Genomic DNA, 22,255 nt, shown 5'->3' on the forward strand with positions numbered 1-22,255 from the left:
ACCAGCCCCATATTTCATATCTCAATGCTATGAGCTGTGGGTAATTCCCTCAGTCAAGGTCTGCACAAACACTGACACAGGGAAGTGTGTGTAAAGGGTTCAAAACATCTGTGAGACAGCCGTCATACACTAAATGGTTTGACAGTGGGACAGCCCTAAGGCTCTGACAGGCGCGGTCCTCAGAGTCTGTGAGTCCACCAGTGAGGACATTGTGTCAAGGTATTTTTACTGGATAAAATAAACCCCTTGAAATGGAGATCCTCTCTTCAATCTACTGTGTTTACTCCACTACAGTACACCCTGCCAATATCCCAAAGCTGCTCCTCTGGACAACAGCCAGGCCATAATGTCCAGCATCACTAAGTAATCTGTAGCCAGCGTTTTACCTGACGTAGATTCAGATCAGAACTTAGATCACATCACATTATATTCTACTTTTTTTTTTTTTTAATGTGGGTGAATGTTTTCAATGTCTGGTGGTGTACATTGTGTGCTATGTGTGATAGACTGTGAGAAAAAATTCCCTGTGGGACAATACATCTATCTATCTATAAAATGCATCTATGCTCGCCTCTGTCTGACTGGACCGACTGGTCTGCAGTGGAGGATGTGTGTTATTAGGTATAGGTATAAAGTCTTTAAATATTCATAATAAAGCATTCACTTGAATTGATATATGATTTTTTTCTGTGGGTATTAGAGGCTGAAATAGGTTTTTTAAGAGATGGCTTCATTCACTGCAGCTCATCACTCAGTTTCACCACTGCTTCTCTAAACTGTCAGCATGATGATCTGAATGAACTGCAGGTACATACACTGACTACAGATCAGTGGCTCACGCAACCCCACATAAAAAAAAACCCTCAAATATCACTTTAACATGTACTAAGTTCTTTTTTTCAGCATTATGTATTAGCCACTTTAATTACAGTACATGGTAACATGTTTGATTTGCTAATTTTGAAATGGGGGATTTTGTACTTGTGATATAGCTTAGCTTTTTATTATTACAACATTTGACACTGTCGAACCGTTCTGACACAGCCGCTGGTCCCTGATTTTTGTTCTCGACAGACTCCAAATCTGTCTGGCTCTGACCGGGGTGCAAACGTTTGGCTGAGTCACTCTGATTTTTCCTTTTCCATCTAAATACTCTGCTCTTTCTTTAATACTATACCTTTCACTATAGTCACTGAAGCTTTGTCCATACTGGAGAGTTTGCATCACAACTGCTAACACTGTATCAGTCACTTACTGTAGAATCAAACAAACAGCAAAAACAATTTACTAACCATGCCAATGCTACACTACGCATACGATCCTCTGTTTGCCAGTTTTGGTCACAACAAACCTTCTCTGAACAACTTGATACTATCTGCTCCTTCACCTGTCAACCTATAGAGCAAGCAGCTTTGGTGGGTGGGACATAAGGCCTGATTCTGATTTCTCAGTAAGGAAGTTATAGATGATCTTCAGACCCAGACACAAAATATCAATCATAGCAGAGGATATTTTTCAGTTTAGAACATGTAGAGAGCATGTTTTATAGCTTAATAAAATAATATTTTTTCACATGATGCACCCCAAACTGTGTCTTACCTGTCGTAGGTTGCGGGTCACTTTGACGTCGTGCCACGCATTGTCATTGAACTTCCCATTGACAGGCTCCACGATGGCCTCAAAGGCTCCAGAACCAAGGTTGATAACAAGAGAGACAGCGCCGTCCTTCAAGGCGAGGTTGACGTAGTCAGCTGACTTGCCGGTGTGAAGGATAAGGCCATTGCGCTGCCATGTCTTGAAGGAGAGCGTGATCTCATCACTACTGCTCTGGATGGGGTTCTGGGAGAGATCGTAGCAGAAGTACTCTGAACCACGGAAAGTGGCCACATTCTCTTCCCTTGCTGTGGGGAGAGGGGAAAAAAGACAAATGGTGTTGAGAACAGAATATTTTCAAGCAGCAGAAAGAATTACAGGTTTAATTCAAATATCTCTGAAATTCTAGATCTGACAGTTTCTGAAAACAACAAGGACATTTAAAGAGTAGAGCAATTAAAACAGCAGTTTTTGGTTTTCTTTAGTATTATGCCCTTTTCACATAGGACGCGGTGTACCCCGCACACACATGGAAAACACCGTGTCCTATGTGAAAAGGGCTTCATGGTTTTAAATTAAATCCCAAAAACAAAATATCAAGCAACAAAGCTATAGCCTCTTTCAGGTCAAACCAGTTGCCTTTGCCCTGTGAGCAAGAGAAACATCTCTGCATAATGCACCATTGAGTGAGTGGGCTGAGGATTGTGCACTCTGTGAGAGGGGCTTTAAACACTTGTTTTCACTCTTTGGAGCCCTCCAAATTAACCCTCGAAAACTTGAAGTTTGCATTGGCCTCTGCTGTGTATTGTGAACAGGAAGTGGTCCAGGTTTGCATCGCATTTTGTCTTTGCAATTTAGCCCTTTCGTAGACGGGTCATATGCTATTGCACTTTTGTGTTGTGGAAATTACTCATAAGCTGTGTCAGTGTCAAAAAAAAGATAAATCTGAATACAATTATTGTTTTAGGTGACATAATCAATTTACAAGGGAACATTAGATTAGATGTTGTTTTGAAAATTCTCAGGTAGGGTAAGAGTGCCATATTCCATATAAATAATTATGACATATATGTTCTACCTTCTGACACTGTAGTTTTTACACATGATACAACTGGCTATCAATGATAAAAATACACAATAATTGACTGATAACTGAGGAGGAGCATGTCTAGGGAAAAACAAACGGGGGCAACAATTGAGCCCTGAGGTACACCACATGTCAGTGGAGCCGATCAGGACAAAACTGTCAAGAGAACCGAAGAAACACAACATCTAAATCAACAGAATGAAAGAACAGCAGTACAGATCGTCATGGCACAAGTTCAGTTTCAGGTAAGTTCAAGTCAAATCAAAAATAACTTTTTATTTTGCTGTCAGGTACTTTGTGTGTATGCGTGTGTACATATGAATCAAGTGCATCATCCCCAAGAAGTGGTCACGCAAATCTGAAATTGAGTTTTTTCCCAAATTAGATAAATGATGAAAACACCTTCAAAAACATTATTGAGCCAATTAAGTGGCTATAGGAAAAAACCCACTAAAATAACCTTTTCGTTCAGGCTTGTTCCTATGTCACAATGAAAGTGAGATGGAGATGGGGAAATTCAAGAGAGAGGAGAGGATGACATGCAGTGAAGAGCCACATCACAATCACCAGGAGAAATGAAATGCAAGATGAGACAATAGGGTGTGCACCATGACAAAGACTATATTGTTTTGTCCCTCACAGAGCACATCCTTCATTTGGGATCCACAAGAGTTTGGCTTTTATTTACTTCAAGTATACGGAACGTAACTGACATAAACGGTCTACCTCCCTCAGCTTGATATGTAGAGTTGATTATAGTGATCGCACTCTCCCTCTCTTTGTCTCCTGCTCTCCTGCTCTCACTGGTTGGTGAGTCTCATATTTATTTACTACTTCAAGTATAGTTATTCCTCTGCCTCATTTAGTAGTAATTATGCATGTCATTACTGTATCTTAATTGGTGTAATGGAGGTGAGGCTCAGTGTCTTGGAAGTACTCCTCCCTTTCCCTGCACTTTCTGAGCAACCAGGGAACTAGCGGAGCAGTGGACTGCCGCTAACCACCTCACTGAGCAGTGCTGGAAGTACTGTCACGCAACTAAAAACGAATCACTATCAAGTTTCAAGTTATTTTGTTATACTCCATTAAAGCCCCTCTGAGGAACTTTCATGTTTTGCTGGAATGAAGACTGCATTTCCCATGAGCTCTACCGCGTATTGTGGTAAAAACGCTTATCTGGCTCGTGTGTCAGGGCTCCAGACTAACGTTTTTGTACACAGTTTTAGGCAAATTACTTTGGAAATGTATTTAAAATCCTTAAGAACAGCCTCTAGCAGGACAGCGGAGTACGAGAGCAGGCTGACTTTATAGCCCAGGATGGGTGCTCAAGTGTGGGTGAGAGGAGAGAGGAGAGTCGGGCAGAGGAGAACCGAGTCTCGGTAAGCCTGCTGTGGAGTGTGAGACAGACGTGGAGCACCGGGGCCGCTGAGGTCAGTGACACCGAGCTGCTCCGCCTACCTCGCCTGTCTCCGGTACGGAGAAGCTTCTCACTCTGTTTGTTTTATTTTTCTCTCCATCTCCATCTTCTGTCAAATTGCTCTGCTAGTCTCTGTCGACTCATGCGCTTAGTTGGTTGCAGTAAATCGCTCTGTCTTTCCAAGGAAATGCTGGATGAGTCGACCAATATCAAAATAACTACAAAGATAAATAAATTTATCGAAAATGGGCACATAAACAAGTGCGGGTAATGTAGATTCATCCACATTAATGTGAGACTCTTTAACACAAAATACTCTATACACATGTTGAATATACATATATGTTTTTTTTATGACTGGTTATATACAGAAAGAAAAATCCAATACATGATTGCATTTGCTAGTCATTTAGCAGAAATATAAAATGATAATGAATAGAACTTCTTCATGACTGCAATCATATGGCAGTGAGGACGGCGTGAGGAAATTATTATCAGCCTATAATGGTTTTAATGCGTCCGTAAGCCATTCCATTTGGAGCCTTCATTTGATGGATGAGCTTGGATGAGTCCTGTGAGGGGTCATCCATAAAACTGTCAGAGGGAGAGGTGGTGGAGGGAAATATATATAAGCTCTATACTCTTTGAATTTGTGCTTTTTTCTCTTTTCCTTGTCCTGAGGTTCACATCACAGACGTTCGCAAGCAGCACAACGACACGTTTGTGAATAACACAACACTACCTTCATTAGTTTGGTAAACAACACATTTGCCAACATGGTGTGTCATTTGGAAGCTTGTCCTTGTGTTGCTTGTGTACGTCTGTGTTGTACATTATGTGAACGTACCGTTTATCAGTACGTACGTTCACTGTGTGAGTAATACCTTTACTGAACATGATCCCTCAGCCCTGACTGACAGTACCCGTGCACTGTTCCCTCGTAATGAGAGTCTCCGCCACCAGATTTGCAAGTGATTCAGTGATTCACGGACGACACAGCAGTTCCAGTGTCGGCCTGCACGCTCGCTGCTGAGCTCAACTGAACTGAGAAAAGAACAAATCAGTTCAGGAAATGATTCAGTTCGATTTGTTCACTCAATTTGTCCCCTTGAATGAAATATTTGCAAACGATACAACACTAGTTTGTTCTTGACTTAACTCTTTGCTTTTGTTTTCATTGCATTTAGTGGTTTTTGACATCTGCATAGCATCTACATAATGTTCAATCAGTGGAATATGGAAATTTAAATGTATAACTGAAATGTCATGGGGTAGATTTCTTGTCATATTGCTGGCAAACTGGAGTTAAACTCAAATGTGGTTTAAACTCAAAGCAGTTTCAACCCTTACAACTGCTCAGTATATAGATGATGAATGGCTGATAAATTAATAATACAAATTGTTTTGTTTGAATCATTAATGTTATGACAGGTCTCAGTGGGACCATGGTAATGACTATAGTCTGAACATGAATCTGCAGTGAATAAATGGCTCATACATAATTGATTGACGATTTGATGATGATTTTCTTGTAGATCTCAGCGCGGCTGGATATGACAAATCACCGCATGGAGTTGTGAATTTATATCTTGTGTGTAGATGTACTCATGTTCAGTGAAGCCTTGCTCACAGCGGGACAGCTTGTCACACTGCAATCTTTGGTCATTTCAGATGTCTGTTACTCTACTTTCAAAATATACAAAATCAATTACCATTTACATCTCCAAGTGTTTTTTTTTATTATTTTTTTTTATAAATGCTACCAAAATATTATAACAGTAGATCCCAAGTGGTGCTGAGACTGTTCAAATCAAGTGCTCAGTAATAATCATCATGCATATACAATTATGTTGAGTTTACATGGATTTTAAACAGACCATACCCAGGAATAGCATCCAATGGGTGATCTTTGTTATATTGAAGTTATATTGTAAAATTTGTCATTTGCAATGAGAATATTTATTCTATTTCTTTTTTACTGTTGGCAATAGTGGTTTTACAACACATTGATAGTTACATTTCAAGGGAGGTACGATTGGTGCATAAAAATGACGCAAATCCAACAATATGCAAAAACCTGCCTTTTGGAAACTCCCTCTTGGCTGTGAGGATGATCCACAAAAAACATAAAACCTTTGGTCTTTGCTATCAAGTGTTGTTAAAAGAATTTTCATAATACAAAAAAGACTTATAAAGGCAGACCTTTGCATAGGTTGCTGTTTAAAAAGGATGTTTTTCATGTTGTGTCAACAGTTATTCCTTCACTGTGGAACATGATTTCATGGCATACTTTCATATGCTTCACTGTGGTAATATTTGGCGGTATTTGGCAATCAAGGCCCTTACACACCAGGGACGTGACGAATAAAAGGCAGCATCAAAACCTTTCACACTGGCAGGTGCAACAATTATAAACCACAGTTTCGCTTTGTGTCGGGTGGTTCTTCACCTCCATGCCTTGAATCCGTTTAACACAACTACTCATCCATTATCCCTCACGTATTCAACACCTGCTGTGCCACTGTCGTCTTGTTACCAACTTTACTATATCCAACACAGCAGTTCACTATCTGATCACTGTCCTCACAGCCTTGCTGTTCGGCGTTCTTCACCAAAACTGCAACATTACAGGAACACAAACTAGGTGTATATCACAGAATTTGTCTCTACGACGATGATGTGTGTTTATTTGTGAGAAACTTACTTGTATCTCTAAAACAAACTATACTAACTTCATGAATTTGAATTTGACACTGTCCCTATGGGTGGAACGTTGGAATACAGAAAACGCATCACTTTCCTAAGATGACCAAGGAAACTATATCTCTTAGAGCTGCCATCTATCAGTGCCCTCATTAAATCTCATTAGCATTATAAACCTCCTTTAATCACAACTTCAGGAGCTTGGTAGAAAGCCCATAAAGTCTCTAATTGCAATTTTCCTGGTCCAGGAGTTCATAATTTCAGCTATGTGCTAAAATGATATTACAATGTAAATTTTTTTTTTTTTTTTAAATGTTTTGTCTCTAATGCATACTGGTTCAAGAGGGGAAGAGAACAGGAACGGGAGAGTTGGGAAAAGGGGACAAAGTAGAACAGCATGGATGCCCTTGACTGCACACCATGCAGGTGGTGGAATCAAAGGAAGATGAAAAGACATCATTAAGGTTCTTTGGGCCAGTGTCATACCACTTATCCACCAAAATCGACCTAGAACTGGTTTCTAAATGGTTCAACTTATGAACCTTTTAAGAGCCAGTTTGCTTTTCCATGAGCTCCCAAGTGACTGTTAACACTCTTAAGTCATTTCCACCAAATTTGCTTAGGTGTTTCCAGATATGTGAACATTGTCATACTGGTAGGGGAATGTTAGCTGCTCACTGCCCTGCTATGATATCCAGTCAGAAGGATCAGGTAGACATCTCAGTAGAAAATATTGTGTCTGCAGCTTTTGGTTAATTTACTGTTGGCTCTGTGTCTGTGGTGATTTAATGCCTAATACAAATTCTTTTTGGAAAATGAAATCCTGTCCAAGTTGAATTATATTTGTTGTTGTTCATTAGTTTGAGAAGATGAAGCTGATTAGATGTACAAGTTACAAAACAGTTTAACACCAGCTCTGCCTGTGAGCTTCTGTACAAATCCGCCAACACATTTCAACAGAAATAAATTAATGAAAATGAACAGAGGCAGTGTGCTTCATATTACATTTTGTTAGAGTTTATGTATCACAGGATATTAAGTGTATTGCATTCTACAGTCTGTCTATGTTGTTTTACTGTCTACAAAGATCTGAATCCAAATTAATTTGTCACAGTACAGTCAGGTACAGACAGTGTTTTGTCTGAACACGTTCAATGAACGATCGTTCATGAACTCGTTCATATTTTGGGCGAACGTGGACTGAAGGTAGGTATTTCTGCTTGATGAACGTTATTGTGGACGTCTTCATTCTGGCGTTTGTGAACGACGCTCTCTAAAAGCATGACTTTGTTCAGGAGTGTGCCAGATTTTCATAGAGCCTTCCGGGCAAAAACCCAGCTAAAACACACTGTAAACAGGCGTTAATATGTAGCGGAAAAACCACCCAATCTGGCAACACCTATCAGCTGTTTGGATCAGCAGCGCATGGAGAACAAAGAGGTGGAGTGATACAGCGCGTCACGGAGCCTGTCTGTGTGGAGGAATACTGACCCAGTTGGTTAGTAAAAGATAAACGGGGGTTAGAGAGGGAAGTCCAAGTAATTTGACATATTTGAGAATTTTAATAGTAACGCAATAGTTACTTTTCCTGGTAATTAATTTCATCACATTGTAACTCAGTTACTTTTTGGAGGAAGTAAAGTAGTAACTGTAACTAATAGCCTACTGGTTAAAACTAAAATAATTGCTGTCTGTGGTTCGATATGGGCTGAGGCAATAATTTTGAAAAAATAATAGCTTGTAGCAACATAAAAAAAGAAAAAAAAGAAAAAAGAACTATGAACTAGTTAAAGCAGAAGTAAGCGATCCGGCCGTTTTGGCTAACTTCTTGTCAGCCGATGGAGTTAGCAGTCCCCGCCCTCGTCATGGATCTATTGGTCCTCGTCCCTACGTCACCACATTTGCGCACATCCCTTGGCTGCACACACAGAGAGGACCGCCCCTTCATGCCGTTCTCTCTCCTCATTGGATAAAGGTTGTAGGATACAAGGAAGTATACAAGAAGTTTTCTCCTCGGCTTACAGCAGAGCAGAGTGACTGACAGACCCGTGTTTCAGACCAAACACTCTATAGAAGTGATTGCTGTCGGAAGATACAACTATTTAAGACTTATATTAACACAAACATTCCGCTTACTTCTGCTTTAATTAAAAAATTTGTGAACTGAACTTGAACTAGTTCATCTAGAACAGGGGTGCTCATTACGTCGATGACAGTGTGGGTCGATCGCGTGATGAAGAACAACAAAAAAAGTATATTTAAAAAAACACAGTTGTCTGGACAGCAGGCATTTTTCTCACAAACGACCTCAAAAGCGAGGGCAGGTCCGCCGAAGCATCATTCCGGGTGAATCACGCTCTCCGCCCGTTGTCTTTGTTGTTACTTTGTTGCCGCTCCACAGAGCGCACATGGCTACTTAATATGCACGTGCTGACCATATGGTTGTGCTGAGGCATTCTGGGGGTGGAATATGAGGTGTGTTCATGTCTGCACCATTCTTGGGTCCGGTGTGATTTATCAATGGAATATTGCGGAGAGTTGTGCGTACGCACAGCTTGATCAGTGTTTCCCACTAACAGAAAGAGAAAAAAGTGTCCAAAAAAGATTTTTTTTTTTCTTTTTTCCCCTCGTGTATTTACGTGCGGTGTGCCCGCATGTGAGAGAGGCGGCAGGTTGAGAGGCTGACTGGCGGAGATGAGAGATGGTGAAACGCTAGCATGATTATTAAAAAAACACCATCTCTCATCTCTGCCCGCACATAGACACAGGTTCACATACAGACAGGGGCGCACGGTAAATGCAGCTGCAGCGCTATTAACCCCCCCCCCGTCGCATAGTCTGACATATGACTGGATGACCAAAAATGTATGGACATTTATTGTGCCATATGGGTTCATGCAGTTATGAAAGGTAGGCTACACCGACATATTGTATATGAAGTGTTATGTATATGTTCATATAGTAGGCTATATAAATAAACGTGAATCATTAATAATGTTGGTAGATCATTTTGACTTGGTCACTTTAAAAGTAGCTCTCAGGCTGAAAAAGTGTGAGCACCCCTGATCTAGAAAGTGAACTTTCCCAACACTGTGTGCAGCCAATTTGCTCCTTGCTATTCGACAGGTGTGAATGTCATCCATGGGAGGAAATCACTTAAATTTCCTGAGCCTTGCTAATTGACTTCTCCTGTGGCTCTCGGAACTGTGAACTTAGTTCAAAATTTTGAATTATGAACTATAAACTGAACTCGTTCATTTTAAAATTTGTGAACTGAACTTTGAACTATCTAGAAAGTGAACTTTCCCAACACAGATGTAATGAAGTGGAACCTGAGCCGAGCTGCTGATATCAGGAACTACGTGGTTGCAAATTGCAAAAAATTAACTGATTGCTGGTCCAGCTCATGTTGGTTTTTACAAACTCGCAATTGTTGCATTTTATATGGTCTTGTAGGATCATAACCCAGTCCTTGAACAAGAACAAGTGGTTCTTGGTTCTAGACCGGCGTAGTATTGGTGCTACCCTGGAACCAGTTTCCCTGGCCAGGGAGCAATTCTTAGTCTATGGAAATATGAAAAAACTGGTTCCAACTTTAGCAGTGACTCCAACCCAGAACGGCCTTGGAAGAAAAGGGGTATCAGTCAAGTGTACATACTGTACTGTACCTGACATTGAAGTTTGTGCTTTTGACACATCTACAAGAAGCAGACAAGTGAGCCACTCAGACAACTGACAGCATGGTGAGACACAATGAGCTGATTTAACCACCGTTCAACCAGCACAGATCTGAAGCTTGTATGACAATTGTCATTTCCCATGAAGAAAACAATCAACAATTAGCCGTCAGGCTTTTGTATTGTTTTTTAACTTTTAAAATGACTGACAAATATGTAGGAGGGAATGCAGAGAGGAGAATTTCTCTCTGTTCAGATAAATCTGATCTTGTACTCAGCACAGTTTAGTGTGGGAGTCTGGTAGTGTATGTAAAGAGAGTCTTTCGTTGGGCCAGTGAGTATCTGAAAGTGGTTCTGAGGCTCAGAGTGAGCTGCTCTGCTGTCACCATCTTGGCAGTGTCTGACTCCACCCCTAACTCCCCGCTAATCTAAAAATGGAAAAGACGTGGAACTGAGGCTTTGGTTTGTGCTGGTGTGTGGCAAGCATACACTCACCACCTGTAACTAAAACAGTCCACATATTATGTGGGAGGTTGCATATTTTTAAAGTAGCTGTATTTCCGTTGCAAAAAAGTCACATCTTTGCACAAGTTAAAAAATGTTGCAAGTTTACCCAAAATATACAAAAGTGAGAATTGGTGTTAGAGGAATCTTTTTTTTTTTCATCAAATTACAGGTTTTATCAGCTCCTGCAGTTTTTACAAGTTCAATTTTAGAAAACTCCCACAATTTCATCACATAAAACTGCGACCGCATTGGCTATTCCATCGTGTTGTTTTAGGAAAACCTGCCACATAGTCAAGGATTTTTGTCCACAAAATCCCCCCCAAAAATCTGCGTTTTTGTGGAAGAACTGACAAATAGGTGAGTTATATTAACAGTCAGTTGTGAAGGAGGGAAATACAGTAGCTGTATAGACCAAAACTGTTTTCTTTTCTTGAACAAAAGGCCTGCAGTGAACAATATGAAGAAAAATCTCAGAGAGACTGTTGTCGTGAGCTCCCATACTAAGAACCAAGAAGCATGTGACACGATGAGAAAATATAGGTTTAGTCTACAAAAGGCAGCTTTGTATTGGATAAAATTGATGTAGATCAATGCAGTTATGTGGGTCCTTCAGTGCATGCACACACACACACACACACACACAGGGAGAGAGAGCTAGGCAAGGACACACAAAAAGAAGTTATTTCACACCCCAGTGGGTGCATTATGATCTCACACCTAGTAAATGATGATAGCCTCTGGTGCTCAGATGGTGAAAAAGAAGCCACCAAGCAGAAGATGAAGAGAATTACTGGAAGCAGCAAATTAAGCCTGTGATGTCAGAGTAGATATACATATAAAAAAATCTATATCTTTAATGCACTGTTTTCTGTAATCTATTTGAAACATATAAAAGGTTACATTTATTTTTCACCTTGGTTTCTGTTGCTGTCATGCTTTCCCATGTTTCTTGCTGCACCTTATTGGATTTGTTGTCTGTAGTGGACATCCCTGGTCTGGCCTCAGTCACGCGCTATTCATAACATCAAAGCTTATGGACCATAGGCCTCTCTTACTACGTTGTACCGAACACAAAGACGAACAAAAAGATCCCTATCCCTAAAACGGACCAGCTATTAGCACACCACAGAGATATATGACCAGCTCAAAAGGTAAGAAGATGTTATTAGTATCAATTTACAGGAATCAATAGATACATAACGTTCGGAGAAGAACAGTTTTAAGGTATCAGACTGACATAAATTGTTATACCTTATAAAGTTATAAAAGTTAAATACTGTATCTGTAAGTTTTTGTCAGTTTTATGGATGTGGCTGTGTCTTGTTAATAAGGACATCTACTTTTATATTTACTGTACTGACATCAGTTATGATATTGCAGCATCTTAAACATGTACAGATGTGTATGGAAATGTAACTTTTGCCTTGGGTATTAAAAGGGAATTTTTTGCAAGTGTGGTCACTTTTCCGCTGTTTTGCTAACCCTCCTCCTGGCCATGTGTATTTGTTTTTCACAAAGCCGGCAAGAAACCAATCTATGGAGCAGTGGATAACATCATTTATCACATACGTGTTACAATGTGTATATTTGTTTAGTCTTATCTGTCATAAACAAGAGATTGGTTACAGGGTGCGTTTGTGTCACGGTGTGCAGCGACGAGAGCTGGGACACTGGGTCAGAGGCACTGTTCTTGCAAAGTTGGTTTTTGGCCAAGAGACGCTACGTGGAGGGCAGAGAGCCTCCATTCTCCCTGTAAGAAGTTACAAGTCACATTTACTTTTAAGCAGTTTAATTAAGGTAAAAGCAAAATACATGTATTTATCACATCTGTGTGAGGTCTGCTGGTAAGTTTGAGAAATCTGAGACATAATGTCATACAAAAGGACTTAGACATTATGACATTTCACAAAGCTGTGAAATTCGCACTCTGATCCCAGAGGTCAACAAATGGACGCAAAATGGGAGTAAGAAATCTAAACCTTAATTTTGTTATCCGAGAAAGAAAATCTGCATCAGTATTTGATAACAAAAACATATTTACAGCACATTTTTGTTGAGTATTTAGAGCCTGTGTGTTGTATTGTTTATTTTATGTTTAATCGAGCTGCATTTCATTATGTTACATTGTGTTGAGGTCTTACGACCAATCCATGATTAACCAACGTCCTAGATTGGCAATAATATAGAAATGTAAACATTGCATTTCCAAATACTCGCAAGGTTCTTGGACCCTGATAATTGCTGCTAATGGCTGTTTCATTGTAATTATTAATATGGGTCTATGCATGCTAAGTGCTTTGTCACAGATGCAAAGCAGTGTGGCTCCGAGGACTAGCAATGCTGGTAATCCTCTTGTAATCACTTTGGTTTTTAGGGGCCCAAACAGTAGATACTGCTGGAACCCTATTGTTGTTGTAATTATTACTATTTTATTCATGTATTCTCTCTACACAAAGTCTTTGTGCAGCAAGAGAAAAATCACCAAAATTAGCAGGTGGGTTGCGAATTCATTACTTTGGCTCCAAATTTAAACCTTCACAAACATTCACCAATGTTGGTGGGCCGTTCAGATCTCTGCTACTCCCAACTAAAGACTTAGGACCTGTGTCACTCACATTCACCTACTATTGAATAGCTGCGAATCATCATAATCATCATCATCACCATCATGCATCTCACAGCTATGTAAAGAAGATAAATGAAGAGAGGAATTATGAGGGAATAAAAAATAAAAGCTAGTGGGAGGGGAGGCTGGATGGTGGAGGAGACAGAAACACAAGAGAAAAGAGAAGTGGCTGTGGGGAGTAAATAAAGATGGCGGTGGTGGTGGAAATGGAGGGGTGAGGAGGATAACCATCAGTAATTTCAGCAGGCTGCTGGATTTCCATTTGTTCAATGGCTTGGCCAATGGTGCGTTGTGATGTCTGCACCAAACGGTGGTGTGGAACTGAAACAAATAGCCACGGGAAGGGGGATGGAGCCGCTGAGGCATTAGCTCAAAGGAAGAAAAGAAAGAGCTTTTGCCATTTTGATGGCATCCAGGGAGTGTGGACTGAGCACTGTCACACACAGGGATCAGTTGTCTGATACATGATGTCAGTGGTTCAGGAGTCGCTGAGAGGGGCCCTGTCTGTTCTGTTCAGCAGAAATATCAAAAGTGACACAACCATTTCATTCAAAAGAGATAATGGCAGATGGAGGGCATGTAGGAATGACCAGCAAAGGCTAAAGTTCAAGAGGGTAACTGTTCCTGATCTGCATTTTCAGCTGTGACACTTAGATACAGAATACTTGTGTCGATTTTCTTTTTCTTTTATATTATATTACATTATATTATATTATATTATATTATATTATATTATATTATATTATATCATATTTTATTATATTATATTAATACACTTAGAAATTGAAGGGGTCTGAATTCAGAATGTATATACATCAAATTATAATATATTTTTATTATGTGATATAGCTTCACTCTAGTAGCAAATAAGTTTCATATTAATTTCTACCTAGCCCACTCAGTGCACTAAACCTAAGTCAGTTTTTACATACAGGCCCTGTGTGTGTGTGTGTGTGTGTGTGTGTGTGTGTGTGTGTGTGTGTATGCATGCATATGCACAAGGCACCCGTGTGTACACTCACATGTGCACATCTTCCCACAAATGTGGAAGCGAAAGACGACCCCATCCACTCCCACAGACACACACACACAGTCATAACCCTCTGAAGCATGAAAACAAGGCTGACTTAGTCCCAGGGGGCTTTTCATTTACTGCCCAACATAATGCCACATCCCCAAGCCCCTGTCCCACACACACACACACACATACACACACACAGACAGACACACACAAACCTCCTTATTGGCTATTATCTAGGCTGTCAGAGCCAGCGTTGATACCTAATGAAGGGGCATGGTTGCCATTTCTCAGCTGACGGTCACCATGGTTACAGGACAGAGGAGGAGGAGGAGAGGGAAGAAATTGGAAGGGGATGGCTGTGATAGAGAGAATAAGACATGATGAGGAGAAGTTGTTGAATAAGGATCAGATGTGATGTATTAGTTTATTTTTCTTTCGTGCCAACATGTTAATAATGACTGCAGGTGAAGGCGACACTGCCAAACAACAATTTGGGCAACAATGTGACAAGTAGTTAGAAAAAACACACATGATTAGACTAAAGTTATAATAGATGATTTCTATAAATGAACAGCCCCAACATTTTTGGGACACAGCTAAAAAAGTATGTATTCATATTTTTTTTTAGCTGTGTCCCAAAAATTCTGGAATAATTTTCAAACCTGGAGAAATCCCCCTTTTTATTACCCCAAGTCCCTTGGGTCACTTGCCAGGGCAGCGGAGGCCCACTGTAAACACTGTAAACACTATTCTTTTTTCCAGTCTGTTGTTTATGTCGGTCACTTGTCATGGATCACAATTACTTATTAACAGGGTTTTCCCTAAGCACTGGCTGGCAGCCAAACAGCCAGACATTAAAGCATTTCCATGCATTCCTCTTTCTGAGAAAGGCAGATTTTTTCTTCAAGAAACCTGTCTGTTTGTTTTTCTCTGTGGTTCAGGTTTTAAGAAAAATGTTGTTAATAGCAGCAGTGGGTGCAGTCAGGCTCAGGATAAATGGGAAGATCTGATACTGAACCATGTTCCCCATTGTTTCTAAACCTCCCTCAACATTTTAATGTCACGAAGTTACATCACAAAAACTCCATTGTTCATTAGCCCTAACCAATAGTTTTAAATTACATAAAAAGAACCACTACACTGCCAGGGACGGAGGTTGTTGTGAAACTGAAATCTGTACATTGACGGTGTGAAACGGTCAGTCTAATGGAAAATTGTATGGTGGCCTTGGGAACTCAACACTGCAAAAAATGATGGGAATTTCCGAAATCAGTTTAGCAGCTATGTAGTTTAGCGACTACGCCTGTAATCGGCATTGATTGGCATATTTGGACTGATTCGACTCCCAGTCAATATTTAGTCAACTTATAATGTTGAAGTTGAGTTGAGTCTGAATACGTCTTTCCAGCTTTCCATGTCTGGCGTTACAGTGCCATGCCAGGCCTGGCTGGCATATGTATATTTAGTTTTCATTTGTGTACACAGCACAGTATACATTTTGATAACAAACAAGAAAAAAGATTGCTCTGGGATGCTCAGTCTCCATGTGGACAAGCAAGGCCTTAAAATTGTACGTTTGCCTGATCTTGAAAATTCTCACACACCCTTCTGTCTCCAACCGACCGTTATGTGTTCGCTGTATTTGGCCTCTAATCTTTCAACAACCAGAGCGCCTAGGTGATACAAAGCTGTGACAGTCGCCATTTCTCTCTGATTCATAATCAGGCTCATCTGATGGATGATTTGTTCTATTGCCCAAAGAGATAATTTCATTTTGAGAAGGACAGATGACACAAGGGCAAGATTAATCACAACACTAAACTCATTTCTGAAGGACAGTTGTAAGGTGGGGAGCAATGATTCCCTGCGCTGTCTCCAGGTAGGAGTGTTTATCTCCCTCAACGAGACAATAGGATGTGGCAGGGCTAATACTGCATGCGGTATTAGCCTAATGGCCTAATGAGAAGATGCTCAGGTCAGGATGATGAGATGTCTGTCAGTCTCCATAGAAAACTGAGCTCCTCTGAACAACAACATCGGTGTCTGTCTCTCTGTTTGGGTTGATAAGATTTCAAATAAAAAATAAAATGCTGTTTTTTTTTTTAATTAACAATTTTACTATCCAATTTAAAGATGAATTGTTACTATTATAAAAGAGATAGATAGGAACTAGGTGCCAGGCACAACACCTGCACCCTCAGCTTCATCTAGATGGTGCTGATGTAACACACCCAGGAGTTTACCTCAGATTACATTTCTGATATTCAGACATGCAACAAAAAATATGATCTTATCAAACTTTGGGGAAAAAAACAAACATACAGTGCACTGCAACCATTTTTTAAGCATCCTTGTCATAAGCAGCACAACCACAAGGCAGAAGGTAAAAACTGCCCCAGGGCCCAAAGAGCTATTTTCCTTTTAACACAAATAACATCAGACTATTTATCACTTTGCTGTTTGCTGAGCGAGACAGACACATCGATAAAGTACAGTTGGCAGGTATTTACAACCATTAAGGAGAGGGGGATGACATTTTAAAAAAGGTCTATGATGGACTAATCTGTTTTTAGTTATTTATTGTTTTAAAAAAAGCTTATTGCTTTCTTAGACTTTCTCAGGAAAGGATAGGATATACCAACCAGCATTTTTTTTTACAATTGTAATGATCACAATTGTATCTTGTGGAATGCTCCACCTCCTCTGTGCAGAGATACTGGCATTACCATGGACCTTGTTTGTTTATCTGTGCACACACATCACACATCAGTGTGAATCTTACAGGGACAGGGGAGTGTGATGGGTTGAGGGAAATAGTATGTGATTTTGGATCGTAGACTATCACACACACACACACACACACACACAAGCTGCACACACTCACAATAGGCCTCAGCAGGCCTTCCTGAGGCCAAGTGACATTAACCTCTTTCTCTCATGGGGCCCAGACAAAAGCCCCTGAGGAGCGCTAATAATCACTTCTCAATCTAACCCCTCCCCCTCCGCCACAACACACCAGCTCCAGCCCTCTACGGTCTACACTGTACAACTACGTGGGGACATTTTCCCACATTCTTTTTTTAGATCAAAACATACAATTATTATCATGTTATAATATAAAATATAAATATAAAAACAGCTCACCACCACAAGATTTTGTGAAATATGTTTATTTTTTGTTCTGCATTTGAGCAAAAGTGCAGGTATTTAAATATATAAATCATTTTGGGGGGTAAATAGAGTATTTGCTGTTTCTCTATTGGTGTTTGCTGCTTATTGTGGAATCTGATTTGAAGACTCGTGAGAAGAAGGGACAGAGAATTTAAACCCGATGGGTTCTTTGTGTCTATGTTTTAGGGAAGCGCAGGACGTTTTCCCTAACCTATGTCCAGTTTTCTATCATTCTCTGTCCTTTATGTAAGAGTGTGTGTGTCTGCGTGTGTGTATAGAGGTACACTGAACAGCCGGGGTGGGGGCAGTTGGAGTCACTGGTGTGTGACAGCACACCACGCTCTTCCTCCGCTGCAGATGGAAATTAGCTTTAATCCAAGTCTAATACATCAAATAGTAACATTTATGTTTAATAAAGCATCAATCAGCGCAGCTTAAAGTGACTCTCCTCATATTATTTAAAAAAAAAATCTTAACATAACTGTGAGTAAAACATGGAAGCCACACAGATTGATTGTAAAGCTGTTCTTCATTAATAAAATGCAACAACAACAACAAAAAAGTGGGGAGACAGAGAAAAGGAGTTAATGTGAAGGGGGTTCTGGTTTGGGGGGGGTGGGGTGGGGGGGGGCTGAGAGTGTAGGATCTGCAGGGAGAGAGATAACACCCTCTCTCTCTGAGTTGTCATGTGAGTGGCGTGTCACAGTGAGCAACTGGCCGACAGAGATAAGGCCAGGGCCCACAACAGTAATCTGCTCTCCAAACACACATGCATACACTCCAATCCACAGACACACACCATGTCAATGATCACATTTATTCAGCCGAGGTGTTCATCAAAACCTCCACTATTAACCCAACAAAGCGCCATTTGAGAAAATGAGCTCTGGACCTGTCTGTGTGTGTGTGTGTGTGTGGACATATATGTTTGCATGGAAGCCGCCGAAAAAAGAAGAGTTGCATTCACAGGTTTATGTTGAGCTGTATTGATGTGTTTCCAGGATTTTAAAGATCTGCAAAAGATCTCTGTGCACATTCACAGATTTATCTAGACATTTACAATCTGCAAATCTGAATATAGACTTTGTTTGTTTTTATGATAAAATGCTTATTATTATTTTGCTCCCAGTACTTGAGGTTTGATTTCATTAGAGATGAGTTCTTTTGACATAATGCGTCCAGCTCTGATTTATCAGTGTACATCATAGCATTCAATCAGCTGCCTGACCTTTCAGTTGCCTGTCCTCCGTGGGTGAAACAACCCCAATAACAACAAAAACAATAATAATAATAATAATAATAATAATAATAATACAAATTCAAATAAATAGAACATATTTATTTTATGGATTGACAAATCTGGTTATGGACACAGATATGATTACAGATTGCATTTCTAAATAGCCCATACCAGACACAATGCAATTGCAATTTCTGATGACTTTCCAAGAGAAGGTTCTGGGTGCTTAATTTAATCCCTACCTGTATATTTTAGTGGGAAGATCAACAGAAGAGAGAAAGTACTCTCTATGAAATGCACAGTTAAATGGATATCGGATTGTTTTGGTTTACAACTTGTAGCCCTGTGCGCTGCCACTCTGCTGGTCATACCAGGACTTCTAACCGGGAGCATGGGGTTGGAATCTGTACAGTCTGACTACCTCACAAGACCTCACGTCAAAAAACCTGAGCTACTGTATCCCTTTAAAGCACAGAGGCGCCATATTCATTTTAAAGAATCCATTTTGGAAACGCGCACATAGCACACGGCTGGATTGTGTGTATCAGACCATCATGGCAGCAGACGGGCCTGCTGTGCAATGCAATGAAGCAAAGCTGAGCTGCTGTTTGGATGATGAACTACTGATGGTGATGATGGAATAACAGACATCAGGCCAGGCTAAACTCCACTACAGAGAGGCAGGAGAGATTCAATCTAAATGGAGCGCTATATGGCTGCTACTGCGGAGCAGTGACAGTAATGAAGTCAGACAAGGATCAATGGACTTCCTTAAAATGACTGAGAACACTACATATGGGAACACCCATCCACACACACATACACACATGCCCAGATCCTCATCAGGCTGATAATTACATCAGTGTAGGGGAGGAGGTGAAGAGAAGGGGAGAGCACTGATTACAGATTGCCCTCTGCAGTTGGGCTAGTTTGGATCCTTGGACCACGTGCATCAATCAACCTTAAAAAACCCAACCTACTACACACACACATCACTTACTCTGTCTCCAAAGGAAAACAGAAGCAAGACCTGGTGATTGTGCCAACCCGGACTGACCCGCTGCATCCCTCACCCACAACCTCACCCCAGCTGTCTGGCTTCCCGGCCGGCGTTCTCGGGGGGGAGCCTCCACTCCCCGCCAGCTCGTCAGCCGTAGCCTAGCTGTGTGCCGACATGGCACAGTGGGGCTTGCCGGCCGCGCGGGTACGGTCTGGGGCAACCAACGCCACTCACTTCACCAACGTCAACACCCGGTCCACTGCTGCCTCCACACATCTCACTGCCCACCACTTTTTAACTAATCAGCTGTTAGCCTCTGCTAATATGCTACCCGGACTACTCTCAGCTGCCCTCACGTCTCATCTCCTCCTTGGACTATCACTCCTGCTACTCCAGGCTCCTACTCCACCAACTTCGTGCCCACTCATCTACACTGCTGCTGACCTTCACCGTCTCAACAGCAACCACCGTCTCTCTGCGGTTGCTGCCACAGCAGCCAGCAAAGCTGGGATCCTTCGCCGTTGTCGCTACATCCACCGTGGCTCTGGTCTCTCTCCCAACTCCCCCTGGCTCCGTCCCCTCCTCCCCTGACGACTACGCCATCGTGCTCAACACCATCCTTTCTGACTCCCTGGACTCCCTTGCCCCCTGGAAAACTTCCTCCGTCTCATTCACCAACTCCGCCCCCTGGTACACCCCGGAACTCCGCATCATGAAACAAACTGGCCGCCAACTTGAACGTCTCTACAAACGAACTCACCTCACTGTCCACGCTGAAGCCTTCAAACAACACATCTCCTCCTACCGCAACGCTCTCCACGCTGCCAAATCCGCCCACTTCTCATCCGTCATCAACAGCACCAACCGGAACCCCCGCATCCTGTTCTCCACCGTCAACAAACTGCTCCAGCCACCGGCCACCAACCCACCCTCCTCCCCTGACCTCTGTAACTCTTTCCTCCTCGCCTTCAACAACAAAGTCTCCCAAATCAACAGCTCCCTGACTGCCACCATCAGTAACTCTTCCTCCCCCACCACTCCCGCCCCCCCTCCCTCACCTCCCCCCCTTCCCTCCTCTCACTGCTTTCTCCCCTGTCAACTCCTCCCACATCCTGGACGTCATCACCGCATCCAAGACAACCACTGCTCTCTGGACCCCCTTCCAACGACCCTAACCAAGGCTTGCCTCCCTGTCCTCCTCCCTCACCTCACCACCCTCTTCAACCAGTCTCTATCCCTTGGTCACTTCCCCACTGTCTACAAACTCGCCTCCATCACTCCCATCCTCAAACAGCCCACCCTGGACCCAGCCAACCTCTCTAACTACCGCCCCATCTCCAACCTCCCGTCCCTCTCCAAAACCCTGGAACGCATCATCAACGATCTCCTCACCTCTGCAGACTCCGGTGCCCTCAACATCCTGTTACTACTAGACCTTAGCGCAGCCTTTGACACTGTGAACCATACCATCCTCCTTCAAAGGCTGCGCCAACAGGGTGTTGAGGGCACTGCACTCGACTGGCTCACCTCCTACCTCACCAACAGACAACAGTTCGTCTCCCTCTCCAGCCACACATCCACCCTCTCCCCGTGCATGCAGGGGGTCCCCCAAGGCTCAGTCCTCGGCCCCCTCCTCTTCATCTGCTACCTCTTCCCCCTTGGTCACATCATCCGCAATCTCAACCTGGACTATCACTGCTACGCTGACGACACCCAGATCTATATCAGCACCAAATCCACCCAGAACCCTCCCCTCACCCACATCGAAACCTGCATCTCCACAATAAAAACACGGCTGACTCACAACTTCCTCAAACTCAACAGTGATAAAACAGAGCTCCTCCTCATAGGCACCAAATCCACCCTCAGCAAAACCGGACCCATCTCACTCACCATTGACACCTCGACCATCACTCCCTCCCCCCTGGCACGCAACCTTGGCGTTATCCTGGACCCCACCCTCTCCTTCGATCACCATGTCAGCTCCGTCGTCAAGACCTCCTACTTCCACCTCCGCCACATCGCCAAAATCCGACACTGCCTCTCTCCCCCTGCTGCCGAATCTCTCATCCACACCTTCATCTCCTCCCGCCTCGACTACTGCAACTCCCTCCTCACCGGCATCACTTCCCACTCCCTCCATAGACTTCAACTGGTCCAGAACTCTGCTGCCCGCCTCCTCACCCACACCCGGTCCCGTGAACACATCACTC

The 22,255-nt window shown here is 42.1% G+C and overlaps 1 protein-coding gene across 9 annotated transcripts in view; it reads right to left on the reverse strand.

The window, feature by feature from the left end:
- Positions 1-22,255, reverse strand: part of nrxn3a (neurexin 3a) — a 118,827-nt gene that overhangs the window by 58,376 nt on the left and 38,196 nt on the right. For all 9 annotated transcript variants that reach the window (XR_015034781.1, XR_015034779.1, XR_015034780.1 and 6 more), the window contains exon 5: positions 1,600-1,901. Coding sequence is in view for 5 of the 9 variants with exons in the window: in XM_085768272.1 (XP_085624398.1) it covers positions 1,600-1,901 (302 nt within the window). In the remaining 4 variants the exon portion in view is untranslated. The remainder of the gene's footprint in view (positions 1-1,599; positions 1,902-22,255) is intronic.

Source organism: Trachurus japonicus, chromosome 22 (genome assembly GCF_045865225.1).
Source record: "Trachurus japonicus isolate A0001 chromosome 22, Traja_1.0".
Classification (NCBI taxonomy): domain Eukaryota; kingdom Metazoa; phylum Chordata; class Actinopteri; order Carangiformes; family Carangidae; genus Trachurus; species Trachurus japonicus.